General features: G+C 40.8%; 2 protein-coding genes across 2 annotated transcripts in view; both read left to right on the top strand.

Annotated features, from left to right (window-relative positions):
- LOC124064477 overlaps positions 1 to 27443 on the top strand; it is a 956368-nt gene that overhangs the window by 72616 nt on the left and 856309 nt on the right. The window lies entirely within an intron of this gene.
- Positions 2916 to 27443, top strand: part of si:dkey-234i14.2 (heterogeneous nuclear ribonucleoprotein C) — a 34221-nt gene continuing 9693 nt past the window's right edge. The window contains exons 1-2 of the mRNA XM_046385404.1: positions 2916 to 3083; positions 7950 to 8025. Of these exons, the coding sequence (XP_046241360.1) occupies positions 3062 to 3083; positions 7950 to 8025 (98 nt within the window). The 5' untranslated portion in view covers positions 2916 to 3061. The remainder of the gene's footprint in view (positions 3084 to 7949; positions 8026 to 27443) is intronic.

Raw genomic sequence — 27443 nt, 5'->3', positions numbered from 1 at the left:
GGTCAGTCTGATTTTGTTTGTTTGTTTGTTTTCGGTCATTGCTGGCTGACTGCTGAATCTCATCATGGCTGCCTGCCTCCTCATGAGAGTTCATCAACAGCATACAGCCCACAGCCAATATGCTTTGCTATGTGATCAGTGTGTCAGCTGGCTAAGCGCAGCTTTAGTGTGTCAGCTAAACTAAACCACTTTCTGCAAGCTTATTGCCTATAGTTGCACCACAAATGCATGAGTATATTAAAAGAACACTTAAGAGTTAGAGCCAGGAGATTTTCAAGAAGTAGCTGCGCTTATTAGCAACCTTTTTAAAACAAAAGAGCACAAATAATTAAGTATCTGCAACCTTCATAGTTTTTACACATACATGTCACATCTGTTTACATGTGTTATGTTAATTTACAAGCTTGCCAGTGCATAATATAATATAATATAAATCTTATCTTAATATAAATCTGTTCCTCACCTGAGCTTTGTATATCAGCTGCACTCTTTCATTTTTCCTTATTATTTCTCTCTGTTGTGTGATGTCCATATTTGTACTTTTAAGCTAATTTCAAACATTTCCTCAGCCTCCAAGCTAATTCTCTCTCTCTCTCTCTCTCTCTCTCTCTCTCTCTCTCTCTCTCTCTCTCTCTCTCTCTCTTTGCTTCTGCCCTCCCACTCAGCCCTTTCCGTCCAGGTGAGTCAGTCAGCTGGGCTGCATCAAGCCGGGCTGTGCTCCACTAGCTCCTTCTCTCCCTACGGCCCTTCTCTCACCCATCATCTCTCTGCGATTTCCTTTTTAATTCCCCTGATCGTTGACAGTGAACCAAAAGGCACCTAGTCCAGAAAGTCACCCAACCCAGTCAAGAAATGAGTACACTGATGCTCTGTGTGTTCTTGCAGAGAACTGTCTGTATTTGTTCATCATCTTGATACTTGTATCCAGCGCTCATAATACATCCATGGTAGGTTTCTGTGTCCATGCCCATCTTTTTTTACAACAGAGTATTCCTCGAGGGTATTGATTTATTCCCATCAGCTGCAACAGTAAAACCAGCTGCTTAATATTTTGTGGGTCCCCCTTTGTGCTGCCAAATCAGCTCTGACCTGAGGAATGGAAACAGGAGGATATTTCGTGTATTTGGTCTGCAGTGTTTAGGTGGATGCTGTGTGTCAAAAAACATCCTATATATAACTCCTATATCTACTATAGTATTAATACTTTCTGGCCACCTAAGCCATCATTCATGTAAACATGCAAGAAAATGACAACAGAAACATAGCTTGCCTTGTTTGTTTGCTTGTTTTTTGTTTTTTTGTTTTTTTAAAAAAAAACAGAATTCAGACATATGTACTGTAAATCCACATCCCATTGAGTCATCCCATCTCATAGATTCAGGGCTCATAAGAAAAGCCTTCTGCCACTTTATCCGCATGTTCTTACTCCAGGCATTACATATTATATCAAAGAGAATTACTGACCAAAGACATACCTCACTGAATACATTCAAGTTGAGAAGACTGCACCCACACAAGACGATGGGAGCTCTTAGTATTTGAGCAATATATTGCGATACATTATTATCTTTCGCGGCAAACATGTCATGTTTGCATTATGCCATTATTGGTTGATGTCAGTCTGAGCTCAGATAATTTTGTTCTGTCTCTAACTACCATGATGGCTTAATTTACATATATAAGCTTACAATAACACAATTGTTAAATCTAATATTCATCACAATGTTCTTTATATTTTATATAAAACATACCAACACTTCACATTATACATATATAGATATACTCTAACTCAGTGCTTTTGTGTACTGATAACCCAGGGCTAATTTAGCTCCCTGTCATACTACTGAGAGCACAGCTATCCAAGGGATGCAATTGTGCCTAGGTTAAGTGGAGTGTGAAAAGAGGTAATAATAATTTTAGAGTTGACTAAGATTAAAGTTTGGCTTACAGCCAGTCTTACCCTGTGTTGGTTGTTAAAGAAGCTAATTAAACCCACGTGAAAGTCTCTCCTCGGGAGCCAGAAAGATTAAATACCCTCAGGTGTATTCTCTCCCTCCCTCTCTCTCTCTCTCTCTGACAGCCGCACAACAAAAATGGAGCAACAATTAGACAGCATGTGCATTTTGCATTGTGTAAAGAGTGATTCTGCTGTGTGTGTTTTCAGATGGGGCATTCATTATAATCAAGATCTCAGTGATGGAAACAATGTTGTTGTATATAATAATGATGATACTACTGGAGATTTATTAAAAGCTTCAGTTTTCAACGTGGTTCAGGTTTAGCGCAGAGATTAAATCACTGTTTGTCCGATCATTTTCAGCTTATAATTGCTTATTAGTTCATTAAATATTTTCCTGTGAGGCAGCAAATGTTGTACTCGTTGTTAATCTCCTTGTCTCCTGTCTTACATAATCACACACTCTGTGTGTGTGCTTCTTTCTTCAATGTGTGTGTGCAGAATGCTATAAACATGAATTAACACATAAATGAGCCTTATAAAACACGTCAAGTCTTTTCTTCCTGCCCTGTGTATCCCGCTGTAAGAATGTTATTTGTTTGAATGAGTGTATAGTTTATTGTATTGTCTGTGTACATTGTCAGTGTGAAGTGAAGCAAGTGCACAGCTGTTTCTTCAGGTTACTGTTCTTTGACAAGAGTTTTTTGATTACATACACTTGCACGCTCTCAGTAGCTTTCCTCTTCGCCTGGCTGGAATTTGTAAGCCCTGAGCTCCAGCCAAGCTCCTGTTGCTGAGGGGAAACCAGCTGCACACTCATCCCCATCCTCCTACCAGTGCTCCGGCTAATGGAACAGCCCACTGCACCCCTGTCCACCCCCGCCACACGATAACATTTGGTACCTCCCATTGGTGCTTCTCTAGCTGGTTTGTTACTGACTCAGTAGTATCACAGCAGTCAGCCAAACGGCAGCCTGAACACACACACAAACACACACCCACATCAAGAGTGAGGACGTAAAAAGAGTGAGTTGCGAGGGGGGGCAAGGAAATCTTCGGCTAGCTGCTCTTCTCTGAGTCTCCTGGTTGTTTGGCATCCCTGATATGACCCTGTTCAGCCCAAGATGTGAGTATACCAGGGTTTATCCTGATGTGTGTAGTTCACGCATGTGTTAGTGATGTTTGCATGCAGCACTGTGTTTCCGAAAGACAATATTTTCCACAGTGGCTCTCAATTTCTGCTCCTCCCTAACATCCTCTGCCTTTTCCCTCTATAAGCCTTTCTGTTTAGACTCAGCCTGGTTTTGCTAGTCTGTACACTTCATCCTGAATCCCAGATTCCTTCTCACTTTGCCTCAGGGCTGTTTTTTCTCTAGCTTTCTCTGTGCCTTCACATTGATCCAATCAGATGGTAGTTTGGAAAAGGATCTGTGGGGTGTAAACATTGTGATGCATTAAGACGTGTTTCTAACAACTTTATGCTTACACCAAAACTGTGCAGTCGCAGATGATCATAACTCAACCCGACTTCTGACACTGGCAAGGTCAGCACTTGCTCTTTGGGCTTAAAGGCTTGAGAGACAGAAATGTGCAGCGCCGTTAATTATGCTGTAGTCCTGCTCTGGTGATGGACTCAAGCGTGCATTTTGTTTTCCTTGTCTTCAACTTTAGTGTGAATGGTGCATCTCTTTAGTGAACAATTCCTTATCAGGGCACTTTTAGAAACATTCAGGCAGGTTACACCTCCTCACTACTTCCACGCTACTTCAGGTACAGCACTTTGCTCACAAAGCTACGTGTCTGTTAGGAAAGTAAAGGCTTCAGAAGAGTACAGTTCAGGCTGAAGGACTCTGTATTGTTTCCTGTGATGTACAGTCTTTGTGCTATCTCCCTTCACTGTAATGTAAGAGCTTTCACTCACCGCATCTCTCTCTGTGGTGGTGTACACATCCAGCCTTTCTTTTGGCACACATCAACGTGCCATCTGTTCATATTAACCTTTGTTATCTTTTCTGCTTCACTTCCTTTATCTGTTACTGTTTGATGTTGACAGTGATGCATGTGATTACACTGCATTCAGCTCTGAATAGGAGCTAAAGCTTTATGTTTGCTCCTCGGCTCCAGGTCTGACCTGAGGTCAGTTCCACAGAGTGCAGAGCCTGTCAGTAAAAGGCATACAGGCGGTGCTTTTTATATTTGACAAACTATGTTCTCTACATATGTAGGCTGACAGACTGGGGCCTGATTAATAAACTTTGGGGTAAGTGAGGGCTAAAGTTATCTGCCAAGCACATCCTCTACGTTTTATGTTTTATACATCAGTGAAATGCACAACAGGATGCAGACACAAAGTGTGACAACAGAGCACAAAGATGATCTAATTAATTGGAAAGTCCAAATGAAACAGCTTTTGTTATATTTGGGGAATGGAATGGCAAAATCAAAATCAAATGGTATTTTATCTCGACAACTTTGTTTGTTTGTTCTGCAGCTTTTATCAGTGTCCAATTAGATTGAAACAAGAGGCATTAATAAAGAGAAATGTACAGAAGAAAAAAAAGAACATTTGTTTTTTTTCCACCAAGGTATGAAAAGTTTCTTTAATCCGTTAAAGCCAGTTTAAATCAAATCAAATTTGCAGTCCCAGTTGTCCTTGTTAAAACAGATACTGCTGGGGCGTTCAGTCATATTTCTTTGTGTGTGTTTTGGGGTGAAATGTTTGAGAGAAAGACGTGTGTTTTCTTTGAATGATTTATAACTGAAAATATTTGTTTCAGTCATCAGCTCAAGCATTTGTGCTCTGTTCTAAAATTTGTTTTTTGGTTTAGACATTAATTGGAAAATAGATCAAATCGTTATGGATGCGGTTCAACCAGTTGCATGAAAAATTGAAAGAGAATGGTGACAGAAGAAAGGAAATCAAAAATGTTTTTATACGATCTGATCATATCATCCTATCTCCTACAAATCAGGGACTTCAAAGTGCACGGATTGATAGAATATAGAGTAGCAAATTATATTTTTTAGGCAGATTACTGTGTGTTATTCTCAAGGCAAATGTATGTTGGCCTTTTTCTAAACAGCAAGAATAAAATTCTGGAGAAAACACTCATAGTGGTAGCGTGTGTGTGTGTGTGTTTGTACATGTGTAGTTGGGCAGAAGCTGCATAAAATACATGGTGTGCATGATTGTCTTAATGTTTCATTCTTGAGCTGTACAGTTGTGTACAAGAATGAATCTCCAGAAGCCTAACTAAAAGTAATATGAAAGATAGAATATATGAAATATGAAAGAGAATTAATAAAATACTTAACTGAACCTGGCTGATTAGTTTTCAGTGCAGGCAGGGAGGTGAAAGCAAAGGTTCACACAGAGCAGTTTTCTTGGAGCTGGTGAAGGACACTTCAGCTTTGTGGATGCTAACTGACTGGAGGTCAGACAGATTGGCAGTCCAGTCAGATGAAGCACCAGACACTCTCCTACCTCCTGTGGAGATTCGGAGTGATTTAGAAAAATAAAGGTTTTGCTGTGTTGTTACTGTGTTGTTTTGTTTCCAGGTAGTGTGATTAAGCCAGCTCTGACTCTGGCTCGGTATGAAGTAACGGTCTGGCACTTAGCCTGACATCCGCTGATACAAAGCACAGTGACAGACTGTAGACTGTGGCAGAGTATCAGGCTCAGTATCAGGCAACTCGTTATGGCTGATCGCATGTGACCTTGATGTGTCCTCTGGTGCCCTTTGCTCCTCTTTTACAAATGTGCTGTCTGTTAGATTGTACTGCTGTTTGATTTCTGTATGATCTCTCTACCATTGCACTGTCTGCTGTCTGTCTACTGTTTTTTAGCTGGAGTCCCTTAGATTTGTCACTATTTTTTTGACAAATTATTGCACATTAGTAAACATAAAAAATGTTCTTGTATTTGCATACAGCAGTGTGATTGTTATAAACCATATATATAAACAATTGTTTATATAGGCTTGTAACTGCTAACTATGAATTTTAAAGTGAAGTGTTATATGGATATGGATAGCGGTAGGTGAATATGTATGACTTTGTAACAGTAACAAGTATCAGTCACCATTATCATCGCATTTATCATCGCCACAGTCAGCACAATTACTGAGCATAGTGTGGGATATCAGTGAGGACATCATATTCCTTGTGTTTAAGTAACTTAAGAGTATGGAGCCTAAAAGACAGAACCGGTTTGACTGTGAAAATTGAGTTCAATACATATATGTACAGTTCATACATAATATGATGATACAATGCAAAAGCTGTAATACCTTTAACAAAAGCATGTTTATTTGCGCAAGTTTCTGTGTAGTGTCTGCTTTGTGTGTGTGTGTTTGTGTGGATGCATATTTCTGTAGTTGTGGGGACTAAATCTGTTTATACAGTCACATTATGAAGACTCACCATATTTATGGGGACAAAATGCAAGTCCCCACAATGTAAATCATTAAATATTAGGGTGAAGAGTTGCTTTAAGGTTAGGTTGAGGTTAGGGTTTGGTGAGGTCAGGGATAGGATTAGGCAAGTTTGGTTTATGGTTATGGTGGTTAGGAAATAAATGAAAGTGCTGTAATGTCCCCAAAAGTGATGGAAACACAACTGTGTGTGTGTGTGTATGTGAAGTCTGCACCGGAGAAGCTAATTGTAGCGTATAGGATTTTGTTTACCAAATAGCAGTCTGATTACCTCCTGAGGTTTTGCTCCTGCAGAGTGAGACAACTGTGCTCAGCAGCATCCTCCACTCTCTTCCTGTTTAATGGCTCTTTCATGCAGTCAATCATACAGTGATCATGTTGATCAGCTAATGTACATCATAAAACTTTAGCTTTATTTCCTTTTGCTGCATAGTGGCTTCAGCCTCAGTTTATATCGATGAGGTGGCGTCCACTATGTTTTTACAGGTAATATTTGTAATAATATGACCTTCCTTATACTTAGAGGTTTCATTACAACTTTCCTAAAAAATTTTAACTGTTTTGCCTGAGTGAAATTAACAGTTGTCTGGATATTATATTCAAAAACTATATTTAACATTTTAGTAAATATATTATTATTATGATGATTATAGAATTTCTATTGTTTATTATTTCCCCTGTGCACGTGTGCATGGTACAGGCCAGTAATAGGTAAAGTGTCAGCAGCACAAGCCAGTTCATCACCAGCAGAAAGACAGTCCAGCAGGTCACTGCTGGACTATAAACTGCCAGAAAATTATCTCTGCTGTGGGAGGTAAAGGCATACACGTGTTTAAATTTCTTTTCACACATTCAAACCCATACTTAATTAATTGTAGCTTCCAGCCATTTGACAGTCACGCTGTGTGAGGGTATGTGCAGCTGGTCCAGTCACACTCCATTCACCACCCATCTGTCCATGTCAGGCCGGCCTCCTCTCCTCTTCTTGTTCTTTTTTTTACTCCTTCACTATTTTCCTCTCTTTTACACTCACCTTTGCTAAATCACCGCCAAGCTGCGACCAACGCGAGCAATGAGCTGTCGGCTCATCCTGTAATCAAGATGGCTTGTGGTTAATTGGCCCATGGACCGTGTGTGTTTGAGGTGTTTCCAGGAGAGACATGCAAACACACAGAGAGATTGGGTTTGGCTTGTGAGACGAGTCTAAAGCTGCACCAGGTTTGTGATGTACGCCTACAGACGGGAGACAAAAATGGAGGTGAACAGTTGGCTCAGAGTTCCAGAAGAAATCAGCGCAGAGTGATTGATGGATGTGAAAATCAGTCAGTGTCAGCCTTTGCCAGCCCTTCGGTCATTATCGTATTAAATGGTGACAACAACTGAAACAATCTCAGTTAATTTTGCTTGAATGTAAAGTAATACTAGGTGAAGGATGAACATAAGCAGACAGCATACAGGGTTTGTAGGTTGTTTGATCATCTGAACGCTTTGTATCCCTGCTCTGATGTGCTGCTCTTTACCATGTCAGCATAAAATTAACTGGCTGTTTCTCTGTGCAGACATGAGCATGAGTGGAGAGTTGAAGTCCAGCCGCTCCAGGGCAGCAAGTAAGAGGGCCAGCAACACTTCTTACGGGTGAGTACAAACCCCCTACTCTCACCCGACCCCGCCACCCCTCCCACACACACAGTCGTACTCCCACCCCGCACACTCAGAGACAATCATGCGCTCCATTATTTTCTGCAGTCCTTTATCTGTAACTCAATAGCTGCACCTCAGCGTTGCAATCAATGCAACATTATTCGTTATTAGCTTCATACCAGCCGTGTATGTAAGCTGCTATTGATTTTGTCCAGAGGTGCTGTCTCAATCAATCAGTGATTTAATCTATCTGTTGATGTAGTGCACACATATGATTGGAGCTGATTACTGTTTATTGCTGGTGGTTCAATACAGGACCGTGATCAAACTACACTAACATTAACTGCGTGCTTAGATAGCTGGTGATGGGAATGGAGGACAGTTGGAGAGACAACAGTGTGCGGGCTTGTTTAAATTCATTAATGAATTCATTACTTTTACCTCCAACTGTCTCCTTGAACTGCAGCTCTTAATCTGACTGCAGCTCTGTAGGCTTTAGCTGCTCTAATGAGCATAAACCACAGTGCTCACTGTGTGTTTGAATAGATTTTCATTTTCCTAGCTCTTACCCTATGGACACTGCATTATCTCCTACATGTCCTCTGGAAGTCCATATGTTGTCCTTGATAAAGCAGTGGGCATGGAAACAATAAGTGAGGTGCATAGAAAACAACAGTTAATCAGAAAAATAAGTAACCCAATTTTTATTGGGCATTTAGTTCTAGTTCAGCAGATGTAAAAAAAAGAATAAAAATTAAATTGTTGCACATAGTTGCACCAACACAATAATAGGCAAATAATGTGAACAGATGTAAATAAATAAATAAAATTAAGTATATATTAACGCCGACTTGTTTGTCTGAGGCCTATTCAGCAAATAATTATTATTCTGTAACTGGGAGTCCACATATGCCACCAGCTCCACAATAAACACATTCCTGGCAGCTCCATTTCCTGTTGTTTTCATCATATCTTCATCACATCAGTTGGGTGTGGAGGTATAAATATTGCAGTATGGGACATTATATGTTATGTCCCCAGCATGTCCTTGAAAACAGTTAATCCAGCAGCCTGCCTGTGCGCCCTCCTCCACTCCCTCTGACCATCTCTGACGAAACCATAAACCCCCGCATGTTATTTGCCCGTTGCATAGTTATCCAACAGTGTGCGCTCATGCATTAATGAGGTTAGTCATACAATACACACAAACACATTCCCAATGACTAACCAAAAATGGAACACACCTGGGGTATCAACACTGGTATAACCTGAATGTCTACAGAGACAACATGAAACAAGTTGGCTTTATGGAGACATGCAGTAGAAACTATGCAGAAAAGAACAAGACTGAGAGTCAACAGCCAGCAGCTCTGTGAGGCTGTAAACAGGCACGGTGCTGCTTTGAGTTAAGGGCTGAATTGAAGGTGATCGGTCATAAATCACAGTATTTTGACCTGATGATGGTGCTAGATGAAAAGTCAGAAAACCAGCAACGTTGTTACAATTGATCTGGGAAACATGAATTATGCTTATAAAATATGGCAGTCCATCAATAGTTCTTGAAATATTTCAGTACAAAACACAAATGGCAACTTCATGATATCATGATTATGTATAGCAAAATTTGTGCAAATCCATGAAGTGAATGATGAGATATTTCACATAACACTTGCGAACTCACACTCACATGCACACAAGTGAGGAGATCACCAGTCACTAGGATTCATCCTCTGGGCATCATCAATCTCTGTACTACAGTTCATTGCAATTGATTCAACAGCTGTTGAGATATTTCAGTCTGGACCAAAGATGGCTGACACAATGACATTGCAATACTCAGAGTCACGCTGCTGGCATGGTTAAAAACATTCATGTGCACATGATGAGATACTGCAAACATAAAAAGTGATTAGAATGTTTTTTTCCTACATGTTTATTGGAGGCTTTTTGCTGCTACACAGATTTTGACTTCTAGGGAAAGTGAGAGAAACGAATTAGAAGATAAGCCAATCAGCACGATGCTAGAAACAGAAACTGCAATACAGTTAAAGTCACAAATGTAAATCATGGCGAGACAGCCACCAAAAATCTCTCTGTCCAGACTCCAATAATCCTTCTCTGTGCTGCTGGCAGCAGTGTGCCCCGTCTCCTCCCTCCTCCTCCACTGTTCTCACAGAACCAGCCAACAAACACCACTGCCTGTGGCCTAGATTACTGCAAGCAAACTTTCTAATTCATGTCTAAGATGCTAAAGCAATGTAATCTGCTCGTGCAACACTATGCAGTTTGCCAGCATTTCTGTCAATTTGGCTAGAAAGTTGGATTATCAAGCTCAAAAAAATATTTTTTTTAAACTGCTATCTACAATTAAACCCAATGAAACCTTTTTATTTTGCATGTCTTAATGTAGTCCAAGCTATTTCTAGTCTCATGATAGCTGGCACATTTCCCCCTCCCTCTTGCTCGCCTCCCATTGCTGCACTTTCATATGTCTCCCCCCAGGCCATCTGCTCCAGAGCGACCCTTGCAACATAAGGGTTTTGTCATTATTTATCGTCCATGCTTTCTGACTGTCACAGGTCCCCTCTAGCTTGGTGAGCCCCAGCTGTTGATGGAGGGAAGGGGTAGAAAGAGTGGCAAGCGTTTCACAGCCCAGATGCTGCTGCTGCTGTTGCTGCAGCCGTGGCCTCTGTGTGCTCCAGCGCACTACCACAAACGCTCACTGTACTGTGTGGCCTGAATAAGGGGGCTCAGGTGCCAGAGGAAGAGCCCCAGAAAACTGTGTGTGTGTGTGTGTGTGTGCGCGCGTGTGAGTGAGAGTGCTGTATATACAGTTATTTAATGACTTGAATAGCTGTATGGGTTAAACAGAACAAATGGCATTCTGTGATCAGCAGTTTGTCTGTCAGTTCTTACTTTGTCTCCACAGTGTTACTGTTACTGAAGAGACAGAGCAACATAAGATTAAAGACTTCATCGTATTAACATCGTATTAATCCAGCGTTTACTTCAGTTCCAGAGGCAAAGGTTTAAGAAAATGAGTCTGCTCAGGAAATCAGTATGCTCAGTTCAGCTCTCACTCTCAACTCTCCAGGATGTTTTGACCAAACTCCTGAGGGATTCTCTGTAGTTTGTGGCTGTGTTGTCATAGCTTCCTGTGTATAAATGACCTGCCTGTGCTCAGGTCACAATACTCATTTTATTATCTGGTCCATTTTGCATCTCTGTGAAGAGGGTACTGGCCTGCACACAGAGCGACTGAGCATCTGGTCTGGTATTTTCGTCTGCTTTCTCCATGCGCTTCTTTTCTTTAAAAAATAGTCTCTCATCTGTTTTCATTATCAGAAGGATAGAGGACGTCAGTTGGGATGGAAATGACCCATCTGTCATATAGGCTCAAAGAAGCTAATTGGGGCGGGACAGGTGGAGGCTTCAGGGAATGAACTCTGCGGTTGCCCATTGAACATTAGATGTCCTATCTGATGGCAGCTATTACAAAGATGGATAAGATGGTGACAGCAAATAGGTCACAGAAGTGGGCTAGGTCCATAAACCATTTTTATGGTTATGGTAACACCATACTCCTCTTGTTTCTTACCCCATCAGAATGTTGTTATGATGTCACTGAGTTCCTTTACCCCAGATATTACTTTGTTGAGTGTCATGTTGGCTAAAAATGGCGATGAATGATGTAAGAATGCTGTATACACTTTTCTATATTTCTGCATAAAGATGACTCAAAACATCAGTAGATTTTCACAGTCCTGAAAGTAGACAAAGAGAACCCAATCAAACAAATGAGACAGAAATATTATACTTGTGCATTTACTTATTCAGGATAGTGATCCAATATTACATATCTGTGAGTTGCAAAAATATGTGACCTTCTTCTGCATTAGCAGTAAATTTGAAAGCCAAATTAGAGTCCATCTGTTCAGAGGTGTGTCCTGTCAATGGGATGAGACTCAGGTGTCATTCAGTGCCTTGTTCTATTTAAAAAACACATTCACACACACAGGGAGTCAAAGTCCGATCTTCACATCACCTGTCTGTGGGAGTGTATGATGGCACGGACAAAGGAGCTATTGTTGTTTTTCATCAGGCTGGAAAAAGTTAAAAAACCATCTCAGTTTGTCCATCAAAGTTTGGACTCCAAAAATCAACAGTCAGACAGATTGTGCACAAATGGAGGCGATCCGAGACTACTGTTACCTTCCCCAGGAGTGGTATACGAACAAAGATCACTATACGTGCAGCCTGTGGACAAGCCAGAAGACTATTGGGAAATGTGTTGTGGACAGATGAGACCAAAATAGAGTTGTTTGGTTTAAATTAGAAGCATCATGTTTGAAGAAAAAAAAACCCACTGCATTCCAGCATGAGTACCTCTTCCCGTCTGCAAAACATGGGGGTGGTAGTGTCCTTGTTTGGGCCTGTTTTGCTGAATCTGGGCCATGACAGCTTGCCTTCATTGATGAAACAATAAATTCTGAATTATACCAGTGAATTCTAAAGGAAAATGTAAGGTCATGCAACAAGACAACAACCACAAGCACACAAGTCTTGTAGAAAAGAATGTCAGAAAGTACAACAAAATTAATGTTTTGGAATGATTAAGTAAAAGTTTGGACCTTAATCCAATTGAAATGTTGCAGAACGACCTGAAACAAGCAGTTTATGTGAGGAAACTCACCAACATCTTAGAACTGTAGTGGTTTTGTACTGAGGAAAGGATTAAAATTCCTCCAAGTTGTTGTGGACGACTGATAAGCAGTTGCGAAAAATGTTTAGTTGCTGTTTTTGTTGCCCAAGGGGTCACACCAGATACTGAAGCAAAAGTTCACATACTTTTGCAACTCACAGATATGTGCTAATGGTTCATTTTAACTTTCTTTAATAAATAGATGCACAAGTATAATATTTCTGTTTCATTTGTTTGATTGGGTTCTCTGTGTCTACTTTGAGGACTTGTGTGAAAGTCCACTGATGTTTTGAAACAATTTTATACAGAAATACAGAAAATTGTTTTAAAAAAAATGTATATGTATATATATATATGTGTGTGTGTGTGTGTGTGTGTGTACATACATAAATATTTATTTATTTAATTTTTTTCTAAGGTGTATTTTTAGTCACATATTCTTTCATCTGGCTTGTTTCCATGCAGCAGTTCACGTCATGTATTTTGTCAGATTGTATCTGTGTATCTCGCCTGAAGCTCAACTGGCTGACATCTGTAAAACCACCACTAACAGGGAGAAAGCAACGTGCAAATGGAGGCAATCTGAAGTCAGGAAAGCAATTTTGTAGCTCACACATTTGTGTGAACGACCTTTTTCTGCTGGACATATTTCTGTGGCATCACTCTGATTGTCACAGCGCATCTGAATGCCAGCTGTTCTGATACCCACCCACAGCTAAATCTCTACACACAACATCCTGGTCATCTCATAAAGAATGACAGTTATAAACATTATTCAAACGGAGGGGTTTGCATAATGGGGAAGGCCCACAGACTGGCAGATAAAAACTCCATCCGTCCTTCATCCATTTTCTAAAGCGCTTATCCATCAGGACCATGGGGAGGGGGGGGTTGCAGCTGCTTGCAAACTCTGCACAGGGGCCAGGCTGGGACTCGTAACCCTCTTTCTATGAGGCAACAGTGTTAACCAACACACCACTGTGCCACGCCAGACAATAACTCATATTTATTTATTGTAATGGGAAAAAATAGCATTTTGTCACTTGTGAAAACATAATACATGAATAAACATATATGTAAAACTGATGCAACGTAGTGCTTGATCTGCCCCCACCCTCCTCCCAGTGTGGGTCCTGGGTTATGATGTGAATAGGTGCAGATCTCCATGTTAATTTCCTCACAGGATATAAACGGAGTTGTCCTGTATTTGCTCACTTGACTAGCAGTAATTGGAGCAAGTATTTGTTGGTTGCATGTACCTTCAGAAAATAAAAGCAAACAAGGCAATACAAATAGACAGAATGATGCATGACTTTGGTTTGTGTTGTTCATTTGTTGTATACTGAAAAACACTTCACAGAATCCTCACAGTTCACAGTGGTGAATTTCTCACCATTTAGTTTCTCCTCACAAATGGAAAGACCGTTCTGCTTATGTCAGCACCTCTATAAAATGAAGTTAAATGAAGTGTGCAGAGTTCTAGGCCAGCGTGTCAGTGTTTTCATTCTGAATAGCAATGTTGTTGTGGCCATGCTAGACGCCATGTGGCATAGGTCCTCTGACTGAGATTTATGAAACATGTTCATGGTTGGTGCACGTTTAAGACCCCTGTGTGGTTTCACCTAAGTCTGTAAATCTGTGTCTTATTGCGAATGAAATAGGACAAGGCTGAACAGAGATATTCAACAGTGGTCAAAAACAGTCATCAATCAAAGTCCACCCCAGTAAAAATTTTAAATCTGATTGTTGTGAACACAACGTCTTCAAATGAATGACACTTACAAACCACCGATTTCCTTCAGTTTCTATGAAGTAACAACAGTTCTGACATCCGAAGCACTGTTATAATATAGGACATATATGTGGAAAGCAGTTAAATGAAATAGTTAAATGAAATACTGCTGGATTGGTGAAGAGCACTTGAACACCCTTCTCTGCATCTTCCCAACATTAGAATTTGGGGGAACTTGTTGTGTTCAACACTAAGAATCTGAGGATTTGCAGGACTGAACACAGCACTTGGACATAGTCAGAGAAGTTTAGCGGTTTAATGATAAAATTACTTCAAAGGTGTACAGAGCCACGACAGTGGGTGGGTGAAAAATGATTGCAAAAAGTCCCCAAAAAAGAAGATGGCAAGTGAGCGAGTGGTCAGAGAGCAAAAAACAAAAACACAAAAGGAGCATAACAGGAATCCAGGAAACCAAGGGCCAGGAACAAGAGGGAGGGGGAAACCTGGGAGATTCTAAGTTCATTCTGTCCTGATGATTTTTTTTTTGAAACAGGCAATCCGATCAGCACGTACACTTAACATCCATCAGATGTGTGGATGTGAGAGAGCAGGCAGGATTTAAAGTGCTTTCTTAAGCACTCTTTTTTATTCCTCACACAACCTTTTCCGTCTCTTTAGTGTGCCTTTGAGGTAAGACTGTCCGTCGGTGTTTCCCCTTATCTCCATTTTCACCATTCATCACATCTCACCCCTCTCCACAATGGCAAGCTTTTCTACACGCCTTCAAGCATGGCCATTTGGAACAGCCATAAACAGTTGCCTTCAATTGTGTTTGGACCACATTTCCTCGGCTAGTTAGTTTGAACCGAGCATCCTCACATGCCATTCCCGAGTGAGCTGGAGAGAGACCACCGATGGCCAAAATGTGAATAGCCAAGGTGTCAGATTTTCAGGGCACTAACTATTCATCAACACCTACTGTAACCTCCCCTTACACTTCAGCATTGGTTTTACTGCCATTTTCATTTTTCTGTCCAGCTTTTCCCCTCTGTCCTTTGTCAGCTTTCTCTCTGCATGGACGCACAGATGATGTGCTGTCTGCAGTCCATTCCTGGGAGAGATGACGTGGGCTGTACTGTAGGTAAAGGTCAGTGCAGTCAGAGGTGGATGTACTGCTGGGGAAAAGGTCACTCTGTGCAGATGAGGGAGGAGAGTGCATCTGCTGGTTTCAGGGCTACTGCCAGAGCCCTTCGAGTCAGCAGAGAACAGCTGAAGAAAGGAGATGGGTGGATAGAGAGCGAAGGGTTGGAGGGGGGTGATATGGTGGTAGACATAATGTTTCACCGAGAAAGGTCATGATTATTCAGTGGTGGTGACACCAATAGCTCATGGTACGATGGCAAGCATGGCCATGATCACTGAGAAAATAAAAATGGTTTTGCCAGCCATTTCGGTGTGTGTGTGTGTGTGTGTGTGTGTGTGTGTGTGTGTGTTGGTTAATATCCATATATTCTGTGGCTATGTGCATTACCAAGCCAGATGAGTTATCTGTCCTGCAGCCTTATCACTCTACAGGGGTTGGTCCTCTGCTAATGAAGTCATCTCTATCACTACTGTCTACTTGACTTTTCTGGGAGTAGGAAAGTAAGAGAAGCAGGTGGGAGAAGTGGAAAAGGAGCCATGAATAAGGACTGATGCAAAAGGGTGAAAGGCACACAGGGTAATACAGAGTAATAAAAGCACAGGGGACAAGTGTGAAACAATTGGAAGAGAGAGGAGTAGATAGAAGATCAAATTGCAGAGAGAGAGAAAGAAATAACAACAGTCAAGGAGAGTGAGGGGTGAAGAAAGCAAAGGAGGGAAAGCTAGTGAGCACTGCACTGCATGTCATTGGCCCCCTGGCGTGAACAATCCATCTCAAATTGATCTTCCAGCTCGGCCCAGCAGGGCATTCTGAATCAATCTCAAATTGATCTCTGTGCCAGAGGTCGGCAAAACTAGCAGTGGAGCTTATCAGAAATATAGTGGTGCTGGGAGGATCTGACAGGGAAACTTATCACAATGCACAACAGGAAATGGGCTCCGAGCCCCCGGGGTAGCAAGAGGACGAGCCTGCTCCCTGTACACACACACACACACACACATACAGATGCGCATGCACACACACACACACACACACACACAAACCAAACACACACAAGCACACACAGCTCCAATATCTCTGCGTGTACTCAACACAGCCGTACACTGACACATGCTCCCCAGTGTTCAGCACAGTACAGAAAGGGTATACTGTGCACAGAAACACAGACACATTAAAAAACACACACAAGCTCACACACCGTGCAGGCATCAGTACACACCTCGAGGCAACGTCAAAAAATAAAAAGTTTGTCAGAGCAAAATACGTCCATATATTTTAAGTTAGACAGGTGATATTTGAGGCCTGGAGCTCTTAATGACTTATAACACATTTAATGTGTCCTCTGCAAGGCTCTGTAAAAAGGCCCGAGGACGGACGATCAATACCACTTGCATTTAGACAGTCAGTCAGCTTAGGGGAGCAACATGCCTCTCCAGGCCCGGTAAAAAAAAAATAAAACCACATAAACAACTGTCCAAAAGTGACTTTTCACCACACAGTATCTTTGGAAACACTGAGAAAATCCAGTCCAGGAGCGAAGGAACTCTTGATACACCACACCACACCAAAATCATCTGGCTGCTGATGTGTGATAACTTCTGTAGACTCCGGTGTGCAGTTATTAGTGTCTAGTGAGGAGTGTTACCCTTTATATTTCTAATGGATCGTGGATTTTTCAGTCCTTTTTCTTGCTTTTCATTGCTTCTTGGGTCACCAGATTGAAGAAGATAGCAACTTTACAGATCACCACCAAAGACCAGAGCCCAAATAAAACTGACTTAAAGTTAATTTTGATGATAGAGAGCTGCAGAATGACATAGAAATAGGGTGGGTACAGGGTGGATGAGGAAGGGAGGGGTGGCTTTGAACATGTCAGCATTTGAGAGGCAGCAGGAGAGCCTTTCCTGTGACCTGGACTGGAAAACCTCTCTGTCAGCACAGAGGGGTAATGGGGGTTAGCAGGGGGAATAGAGGGAGTGAAAATGTATGTGAGTCTACAGAAAAGTGTGAATGCTTGGATACAAGTGGCTGCATGTCCCAAGGAGTATTACAATACAGTAGTGACCTCAGTGACCCTCAGGACTCCAGTGAATCAAGAGCATAGACATGAATGTGTGCACTCATGATACCAAGTAATGGTGCATTTGAAATGTACAAAAATCACATTGCAGTAGCAACTCGCCACAATCAACAGCCATGACACACACACACACACACAGAGAGAGAGAGAGATGCTGATTTAAATACAGATCATTAAGTGGGCACCCTGTTGTGGTTTAGTCTCCCTCCACAGCAGTGCCCAGTACACAAGCTCCAACTTATGCTAATGAATGCATCAGCAAAAACAAGCCAGACCAATTTTTGACCTTTGGCCTCCATGAGGGACATACACATGCCTCTCTCTCTCTCTCTCTCTCTCTCTCTCTCTCTGACACACACACACACACACACACACACAAACAGAGACCTCAGTGTCACCTACCTGCAGCCTTACACTCTATTTATTCTTTGTCTGTGATGCCTACTGATGAATGCCCTTCAAATACAACACTCACACAAAATACCTGCCTAGTGTTTTTTGCATTGTGCAGAGCTTCTTCTATGGACTAAGTTCATGGCTCTTTTTCAATGCAGACATTTTAACACGTGAAATATATTTCATTAACAATGGCCCGCAGTACAAATGTAAGAAGGTCTGTTTTTGATTAATCCGGAAAACTGATTAATACAGCAAACTGAATGCCTGACAAAGTTATTACAATTGATCCTGAGAGAAATGTGAATGTGTGTACAAAATTATGGCAATCCACTTGTAGTTCATGGGTCATTTCAGTACAAAACCCAAATTGCATGACATTTCACAGTCAGTATTTTCTGTCATGTCCTCCAAAAACTTGGGAAACAGCCTGTGTGAGCTTTTAGTTCTGCCACATTGCTTTTGGATCTCCTTAAACTTCAGTTAATGGATCCTTTTCTGCAATAGCAGCCCACTTAGATTTTGTCTGAGCTCTACAAACACAATGTCTTAAAGTCTTGCTCTTGTCAGCCCAGCTTTAAGACATCTGTGTCTCTTCACTTTTGATTGCTCTGTCTCTTCCTATCTCTGTCCTAACAACAGTGGGGCAGATACACGGAGGTTGTTGACATAGCATAGCTAATGTTAGCTGAGGTTAAAGTTTTGTCCAGTGAGGATGGCAGACTGCAGTCTGAGGTTGGCTCAGTAAATGTCAGTGCTGTCGATCACCGTTAAAACCACAGACAGCTCTCGTGAGGGCGTCTCTGAATGGCAGCCTATTATTTGCTCGAGGTATCTCCTAAATGTTCAGATCCTCTCCTCACTGTCCGAGGACAGGAGAGGACTTGTTTACTCCAGATCCGGATGACATAGTCTAACTAGACACAGCTACTCACACACACAATCATGGACTTGTCTTTTTCACTTTTGGTACTTAGCAAAGTTAATTTTAGCTTGTTGTACCCATACCGCTTTGCCCTTCATGCAATTGAGCTGAAATGACTTTTTGCTTTTAATTCTTCTGTAATTTCAGGACAACAGCATAGTTCAGCACACAGAAGTGATGCAGGGGTTTGACAGAGTTGAAAAGGCTGTGAGGATTAATTACTTCAGGCAGCCCCGGGTAACCTTTTAACTTTGCGTTCTGCGTTGGTTTTGACAGGGACAGTCGCCTCTGTGAGAGGAAGTGTCTTGATATCTGTGCTTCTCACACTCTTACGATTAATGGGTGGGGGGGAGGGGTCTAAGTGAGTGTCCTGGATGTCACTTGTCACCTTACTGCTGTGTAATAGTGCTAATTAGCACTAAATATCCTGAACTCTGAAATTTCCAATTACTGCTCCCAGCGAGAACCTGAGCTTTTGATGAATGGCACTGAGCTAAAGCCGTTGGTCCTCCTGGAGATGAGCCACACGTATGCAAAGAAGTACATGATGTGCTGCATCACTATCAGGTAGATGACACGTTAACCCATCTTATGGTTTCCATCACTCCTTCAATAAGCTCCCACAACATGCTTTAGCTGAGAGGATCTATTCAAAGGTGGTAAGAAAATTAAAGTAGTGTAGTTTGCTCATTTTGTTTGGTGTTGAGTTGTGTGCAGATGGTTTCTAGTCATGCAGAAGAATTGAAATTATCCCACTCCAAACACTCCAGGAGGATTAGGCCACATCTTGATGCTACCAAGGGGAGAACGTTTCTACAGCATACACGCATCAAATTAAATCCACACCTATACATATGCACATATTTATGGTGTGCAGACATACCTACACCCACTTGCCACACCTGCACACTCACACTGCAGCAAACAGACGCACCGATGTAGATTATGCTGTATGTCTTCTAGTCACAGAAAAATTCATATGTATTTGACTCTGTGAGCTTTTTTTTTTTTATTTTAGCCTTGCATTGTATTTCTGTGTCAGGGGTCAGCTAAAACCCAGCGCCTGAGCATACGTGTTTTTTACTCTGGCAATAAAACACATACACTACTATCATTTATTCACGTCCTGTTCTGCAAGAGTGCTATTTGAGGAATTAATTTAAAAGCTCTTTGGGATTTTAATCACAGTAAACACCTGTAACACCGTCTGATTTGAAAGGCAGATTATGTTAATCTTTTGTTTAGACAGTCCAGGGCCATTTAGAGTGAGCTCCTTTCCTCTCCTGTCCTCTCCTGTGCCTTCTGCCCTCCTCTGTACTGTATCTGCAACATCACTGTCTTCCCTCTCACAAATACGTTTTGCTGTAGAGCTTCTGTTCTCTCATTTTAACCTCTTCAACTTCTCTGTAACCAAAGCTGTGCGTTCATTGCGGGAAAACATTTAGAAAGAGTCCCTTATGACTTAGGTTCAGTTATTAAAGCACACACTCATTCTGATGGCTGAAACAACTTGTTAGTCTTATAATTATCCAAGGGTGCCCTTATATTTGTTGGTGGTTCATACACATGCTTATGTAGTTTTTTGCTGAGGTCAATCAGACTCAATCTGGACGTCATTTATAAAATCATCCCGGGCACTGATTCCTTCTGGCTGCTTCACCCAAAAAAAAACCTTTAGCTTTCCTCCTATAGGCATATAGGTGATTGTAGCATTATAAAATGCAGAATTTGACTGCACAACAGCTGTTGGCAAGTCCTTTAATGTGTTATCCATGTTGAATTAACCCTATTAGGTAAGGGTGATGTCTTTGTCAGGAACAAACATGTGTGTATGTGCTATTCCAAAAACTTTGCATGTCATTGTTTTTGCCTGTCCAGACATAAACACTGAAAACAGAGTTTATGTATATTTTCATTTTGGAACAAGTTTTTCAAGAGGTCCATTTTCAGTGACCCAAAACCATGTTTTATATGACAGACCACAGAAAAGAAATACCCATATGCATGGGAACAAGGCCTTAGGTGTGACCTTCTTCACACGTCAAGTAACAATGAATTTGTCAGTTTTTTCATCACTGATTCATGAGACTCACTCATTATTTCCAACTGAGGCATTCTCTGGCTGGTCAGTTAGTCAGACAGTAACCAGAGCGCGCTCCACCACGCCTCGTCCCTGCCATGGCTGATCCTACTGTATCAGTCAGGAATGTCCACACCCTGACAGCTGTAGGAGAATCTGACTCATTCTTCTCGCTGCCCTCATCCTCCTTGTCTCTTTAGCAAACTCTCCACTAAACCTCACTCCCTTATTCTATCCTCTTTATATTATACACTCTTGTTTGAGGGGGCGCTGCCTCCTCCTGCTATTTGTGAGCTTATCTCTGATGAGTACACCTATGAGGGAACGGAGGGATGCCTTCTAATGGACTTTGGTCCAGAGGGCCAAAGAAAAATCTTCTATGGCACATTCTATCGAGTGTCCTGTTCCCTGCCTGTTGTCTGATATGTTCTGCCTGTTACGCTCCAGCTCCAGTCCTGGATCCTGTTCAATGCTTTATTGATGCAGCAGCACTCCCCAGCTCCTCTCTATCAATACGCTGCTCTTCTGCTCCTCTTTCTGACGGTGTGGCTGCAATCAAACCTAAAAGGCCGTCAGCCAGTCAGCGCTACTTAAACTAAAGTGAGAAAGGATGAGTGCAATCTGACACATAACCCCTTATCTATGTACCTCTATTTCTCAGACTCAGTAAATTGCTTTCAGGCCATAATTTAACCTTGATTCATGTAGGATATAAATTTATGAGCTCCTTGAGTTACCATTACTCTACTACCTCTCATGCTCTGGGCCTGTAGCTGTACATCACCATCCTGCAGTACATACAGCACATCCAAATGATGCAGACCAGTGGGCCAAGCAATAATGGATGTCAAGGAGCAGATTACATGGTGATGTGTTATTGATCAGCTGCTATCCTGCACACGACATTGATTAAAGCAGCAGGGTGTGTGACTGTGGCATGTTTAAGTAGTTTCTCAGAGAATAATTAAGATGCTCTTTGTCAGATGTTGATTCTCCCTCAGGGTGAGTTGTACAAGCTGACGTGTGAGTGTGGTTTGGGGTTGGCAACGCGGATAAAATCTGCAAGGGTGTAGTCATTTTATACTGATATATATATATATATATATATATATATATATATATATATATATATAGTGATCATAATAATTCATCAGAGAAATCTTTTGTAGACAACCAGATGAAAATGTCAAATAAAGTCAAGAAATCTGACCACAAAAGTTCAGTGTTGTCATTAAGAAGTATTGTTCATTGTTTTTTTCCCTCTCATGGGAACCTGAGACATTAAAGGTATAGTGCAGCCACTACAGCATAGAAAGGTCTTTCACATATGATTAACAGTATGTGTTTCTCTGTTTGTGTACAGCCAACCAGAGAGAACTGATGATGTGTGTAGCTAATATGAAATAACTGGAGATGACTGTCATCTCATCAGTTAACATGTAATTGATTTGAATCCATCTGAATTAATGAACAGTTTGATTGTCATTACTGTCTGAGTCCACAGAATGTGAATTACATACAAAAATAAAAGAGGACTTGATGGAAAAAAATGTAAATGGGAGCAAAATGGGAGAATAACAGCGACAGTTATTAAATGAAAAGGGAAAGAGGGAGTAGATTAGCTTAGAGTCTGTCTTTAGAGAGCGTCTGAGAGAGACAACGTGCTGCCAGAGCTCCGTTCATCTTCCCCTCCTCCCCCATCAAAGCGCCTCTGCTTTCATCTTGATCGTACTCACCCTTAACATCCCCTGCTCTCTCTTTCTTCTCCTCTCTGTCTCTGTCTCTCTCCTAATGTTCAATCCATGAACACAAATGCAGTTTTCTCATTTAGCAAAGGTGGTGCACCCAGTAATCTCATTTCTTCTTTATGTCTGTCCAGTGTGTTAGCTCTTGATCAGTAAGAGAGTAGCAGTGTAACTGATAGCTGCCCTCGAAAATTTCCGCTCACCTTTTGTAATGTGTTTGTTAAAAAATTTCAAGTCTGGTTATTTAGTGCGAAGAGGCCTTGTTCTGGGGCATTTTCTACTCTGGAGTCAAGCAGCCTGTTTTAAGGTTTCATCAGCTGGATTTTTATCATCTCTCATTGCGTTCCACTTGACACAGACAATCTACTGACCTGTTTTGACTGTTTGCATTTCCATCAAAAATTATGTGGAGCTCAGGCAGTGTCTGCTGGGACTTTAAGGGGCAATGAAACATAGGAACATGAAAAGGCTTGCAACCACCAGCAAAATTCTCCTCGTTTTTTATTTTTTTTTACATTTCAACTCATCAGCATCTCTCTCACTTATTAAATAAAGACCAGAGAGCTTTCTGCATGCTCTGAAATTTGCTTTTGCATCATTTTCAATAGCCTTTAAGTTTCAGCATCAGACCTTCATCCGAGTATTATTTGTTTACTTTTATCTTAGGACCTAGAATTCTTTGTCTCCTATATGAGCATAAGAAAATTAATTATGAACTACTTTCTTTGAGTTTACATAAGTACGTCCAATTAGCTGGATGATCTAATACAAGAAATAAACTACTCCCTGCTCTCCCTGAATTCATCACATATACACAATCTTAAACAATCCAGAAATGTTCTCAGGTACTTCACCCTTCACCGTACTTTTCCATAGTTATTTAAGTTTAAACTAACAGGCAATGGAAAGAGGCCAGCATTGGAGTAATGTACTCCCTGTGCTTTTTCTTTGTTGGAAGATGAGCTGCAGTGTTTTTAACCAGCTGACTGTGAGCTGCAGCTCCTTGGCTGAGGCAAGCGTATGGAGAATTACAGTAATCTAAGCGTGAAGACACAAAAGCATATTAATTTCTCAGCACTTTAAAGCAAGGAAAATGTCTCATCCCAGAATTATTTCTTAATAAGAGAAAGCTTGACTGAACAAGTTTGTTAATACGTGTGAAACAATTTAAACAGGAATTAAGGGATGTAAAAGAAAAAAAGTGGTTTGTTGCTACGAGGTCCAATCCGATTTTCGTTCTTTTTTTTATTGCATGGATCGTTTCTGCTGCTGCTGTTTACAGTCCTGTCGGGGAAATAAAGGAAATGACAAGGGTGGATTTATGAGTTTACACAATAATCTGAATGAAAAACTTTGGAGGGGAATATTTTAATCTGAGCAGCAGCCTCACTGGTAGTAACAGGTGTACAAAGAGCACAGCTACTAACTCATCTCTGAATTCACTTTGGAGACTGTGAGAAGTTGCAGACACAACTTCACACAAGACTGGACTGAAAATACTACAACACACACAGTGCATGCTGGAAGGTTTTCCTAAACAATGGCGCCTCCTGGATGCTACAGTAAGAATTTTGCATTTTAGATAATCTGGTTTCCCTCGTATTTTCTAAAGGTTTGATGAACAAATTTACTCTGAGGCTTGTGTGGCTTCATTTATATCAATTATTTTGTCTCCTGTGCACTTATTTCCCACTATACCTATATGCTGATGGAACTACTTGATTTGTTCTGATTAATTATGGTGATGCAATTTAAAAACATGTTGCTTCGACTCAGTTAACTCTTCTACTCTTATTGGATCGTTATTGGCTCGTTAATAGTCATGAATGTAACGCTAACGTCTGCATTTTATATGAATTGGAAATCACTTGCTGCAATGACTAACCGTTTCTTTATGACCCGATTTAGGAAAGACTTGTACTGTTAGCACAGTGGAATAATCTCTGCTATTTCCAGACCAATCTCCATAATCTACCAGTATCTGCTTTTAACTGAATCTGCATTGTCTTTAATATGTATTCTTGGAGGATTACAAGACATTAAAGAAATAGTCTGCCTTTTATCTAATTATAAAGGCAAATGTAAACCAACGGCTATCAGTTTTTTGGAGGAGAGAGAGTGTGTGCATAATAGGTGCTGAAATCAGGTAACTGGAACTAATTCCTTCTTTTCCTGTGACAATGCTGCATTACAAATCTTTGTACTGTGCATGATGAATGATCTCAAATGGTTTCCATTTCATTAAATTAGAAAAAAATTGAGTCTATTGCACTTATTGCTCCATGGATTGTGTGACCACAGTACACCTGAGTGTGTAGATAGATAATACGCAATTCATACTTAATTTCATAGAGTATGAATGTATAGGCGCATAGTGTATTTGTACATGTATTTCAAATAATAATTACTTTATTGTCATTGTTATTTGTTGTAAAAGAGATGAATAAAACAATATATAATACAATAATAAAATATTAGAAGGTGCAGTTCTTCATTATGTCTAGCTGCAGTCTGCTCAGTAAGTTGCTCAGGTTGGGCCTAAACTTAGCTGCTGCTTTCTAGATCTGACTGTAGGTCTGTGTGAAAGCAGCATCGTGTTATGCTGATATTACATTATCAGTCAGTGGCAATAGAAATATACTGTAACAGTTAAAAAACACATTTGTGGCATGTTTGTGGTGGGTTTCAGATGAGAGCTGATGTTCTACCAACACTGTTCTAGTCCAGTCTGATAACTAAATAAAGAACTGTTGACAATGCTGGGAATTGATTGTTAAAAAGTGCAGGACAAAAGACTGCAGCTGTGCTTATTTATCACCAAAGATGTCGTTGCAAACAAAAAAACAAGAATCTCACATAAAATGTCACTTCAGTTCACTGTCAGGGAGATTTAAATTGAATCTGTCAAGGCTCTAAGCCAATTGAACTACATCTCTAATAATTCATCTCTCTCTCTTACACACACACACACACACACACACACACACACACACACACACACACACACACGCTTTCCATCACTTTGGGGACATTACACAGAGTTCCATTCATTTCCTGGAGGCTTAACCACCACCCATAACAATAAACATGACTTGCCTAATCCTAACCCTCGCCTTAACCAAACCCTAACCTCAGCCTAACCTTACCGCAACTCTAATATTTACTCTAACCCTAATATTTAAGGATTTAAGTTGGGGTATTTGCTTTTTGTCCCCGTAGGTAAGGTGGGTCCTCACAATGTGACTGTGTAAACAGATTTTTGTTCCCACATCCACACACCTTCATGGTAATTCCATGGATTCAGCTGCCATGAAACTGATGGTTTTCTACCTTCGGTGTGTGTTGAGTGTGCATGTTGCAGGAATTCTCTGGGATGCTTTGTTCACCAAAAGCAAGTCTGCTCTGTGTAATGCACACTTTCACTCTCTCTCCCTCTCTCTCTTTCTCTGTCACACACACACACACACACACACACACTCACAAAAACAGGCACACTGAGGCTGAGATGATTTATAGCCGGCCATGTCTAATGGATTGCTTTGGCACTTGAGAAATTATGAAAAGAAATTAATTAGCCTTTAGTGACCCTGCTGTCCATCTCTCTCTCTCTCTCTCTCTCTCTCTCTCTCTCTCTGACAGACACACACACACACACACACACACACACACACACAAAATGTGACCGTGACCCAGGCACTTGGCTGCTCACTTTGGATGTAATTACTGTCTAAGTGGCTTGTGCTCACCTGTCACAGAATTATTGTCACTAAATCTTATTTATGTACGATAACGTCATTATTGTACCGTGGTGACATTTTTTATGATCTGGCTGTCATTACAAAATGAATAACCAAATATTTATTATTCTACATTTAGGGGTGAAATCTGACCTGTACTGTTTACATATAAACAATTTTATAATTAATTTTTTGTCACACTTTACTACTAGCTTAGCTACTAGCTTTAGCTTAACTAATATATAATTTAGGAGATATGTAAACAGTTATTCATCTTAATTAGGTGATTATAGCTAAGTGAAATGCAGATTTTTTTACATATAGGTCTAAGAAAGTTCTTCTTATTAAATGCAATATGAGTAAAAGTGTTTTTTAATAGTAAAAAGTATTGAAAAAATACGCAGCATAAAATAGCAACATGCAGACAAGCCAACAGAAAAAAATGATGAAGTTAAAGAACACAAAAAGTCTGTGCCAAAACAAGAGATTTAACAAATGATGATTAATCTGTCTGCCACAGAGCACTTCAAACACAACAGTGATGAAAGGTGAACGTTGAAGAGGAAGATCCAAACCAAAAGAGAACAGCAGCTTAGTTCCCCCTCGGTGAGGATTTTGGTGAATAGCTGTTATTTTTTATTACACTTCTGGCTGAGTTCACTTGAAGAACAAGAAGCTCAGCTCAGCTGAGGGGTTATTGTGTCTCTTGTCCTCTGTCCTTCTGCCTCTCAGTGCGTCCTTGATGGGTACAAGGTGTAAAAGGAGGATTTCCTAGACTTGTCCCGCTTTCTTGCTTTTGTGTCCAGGATGCTTTTGGTTTGACATGAACTAAAATGACACACAAACCTTCTCCATTTCAATAAGAACAACA

The sequence above is a fragment of the Scatophagus argus genome, chromosome 1 (genome assembly GCF_020382885.2).
Source record: "Scatophagus argus isolate fScaArg1 chromosome 1, fScaArg1.pri, whole genome shotgun sequence".
Lineage (NCBI taxonomy): Eukaryota > Metazoa > Chordata > Actinopteri > Scatophagidae > Scatophagus > Scatophagus argus.
The sequence above is the reverse complement of the archived record's forward strand: the minus strand, read 5'-3'. Positions and strand labels throughout refer to the sequence as shown.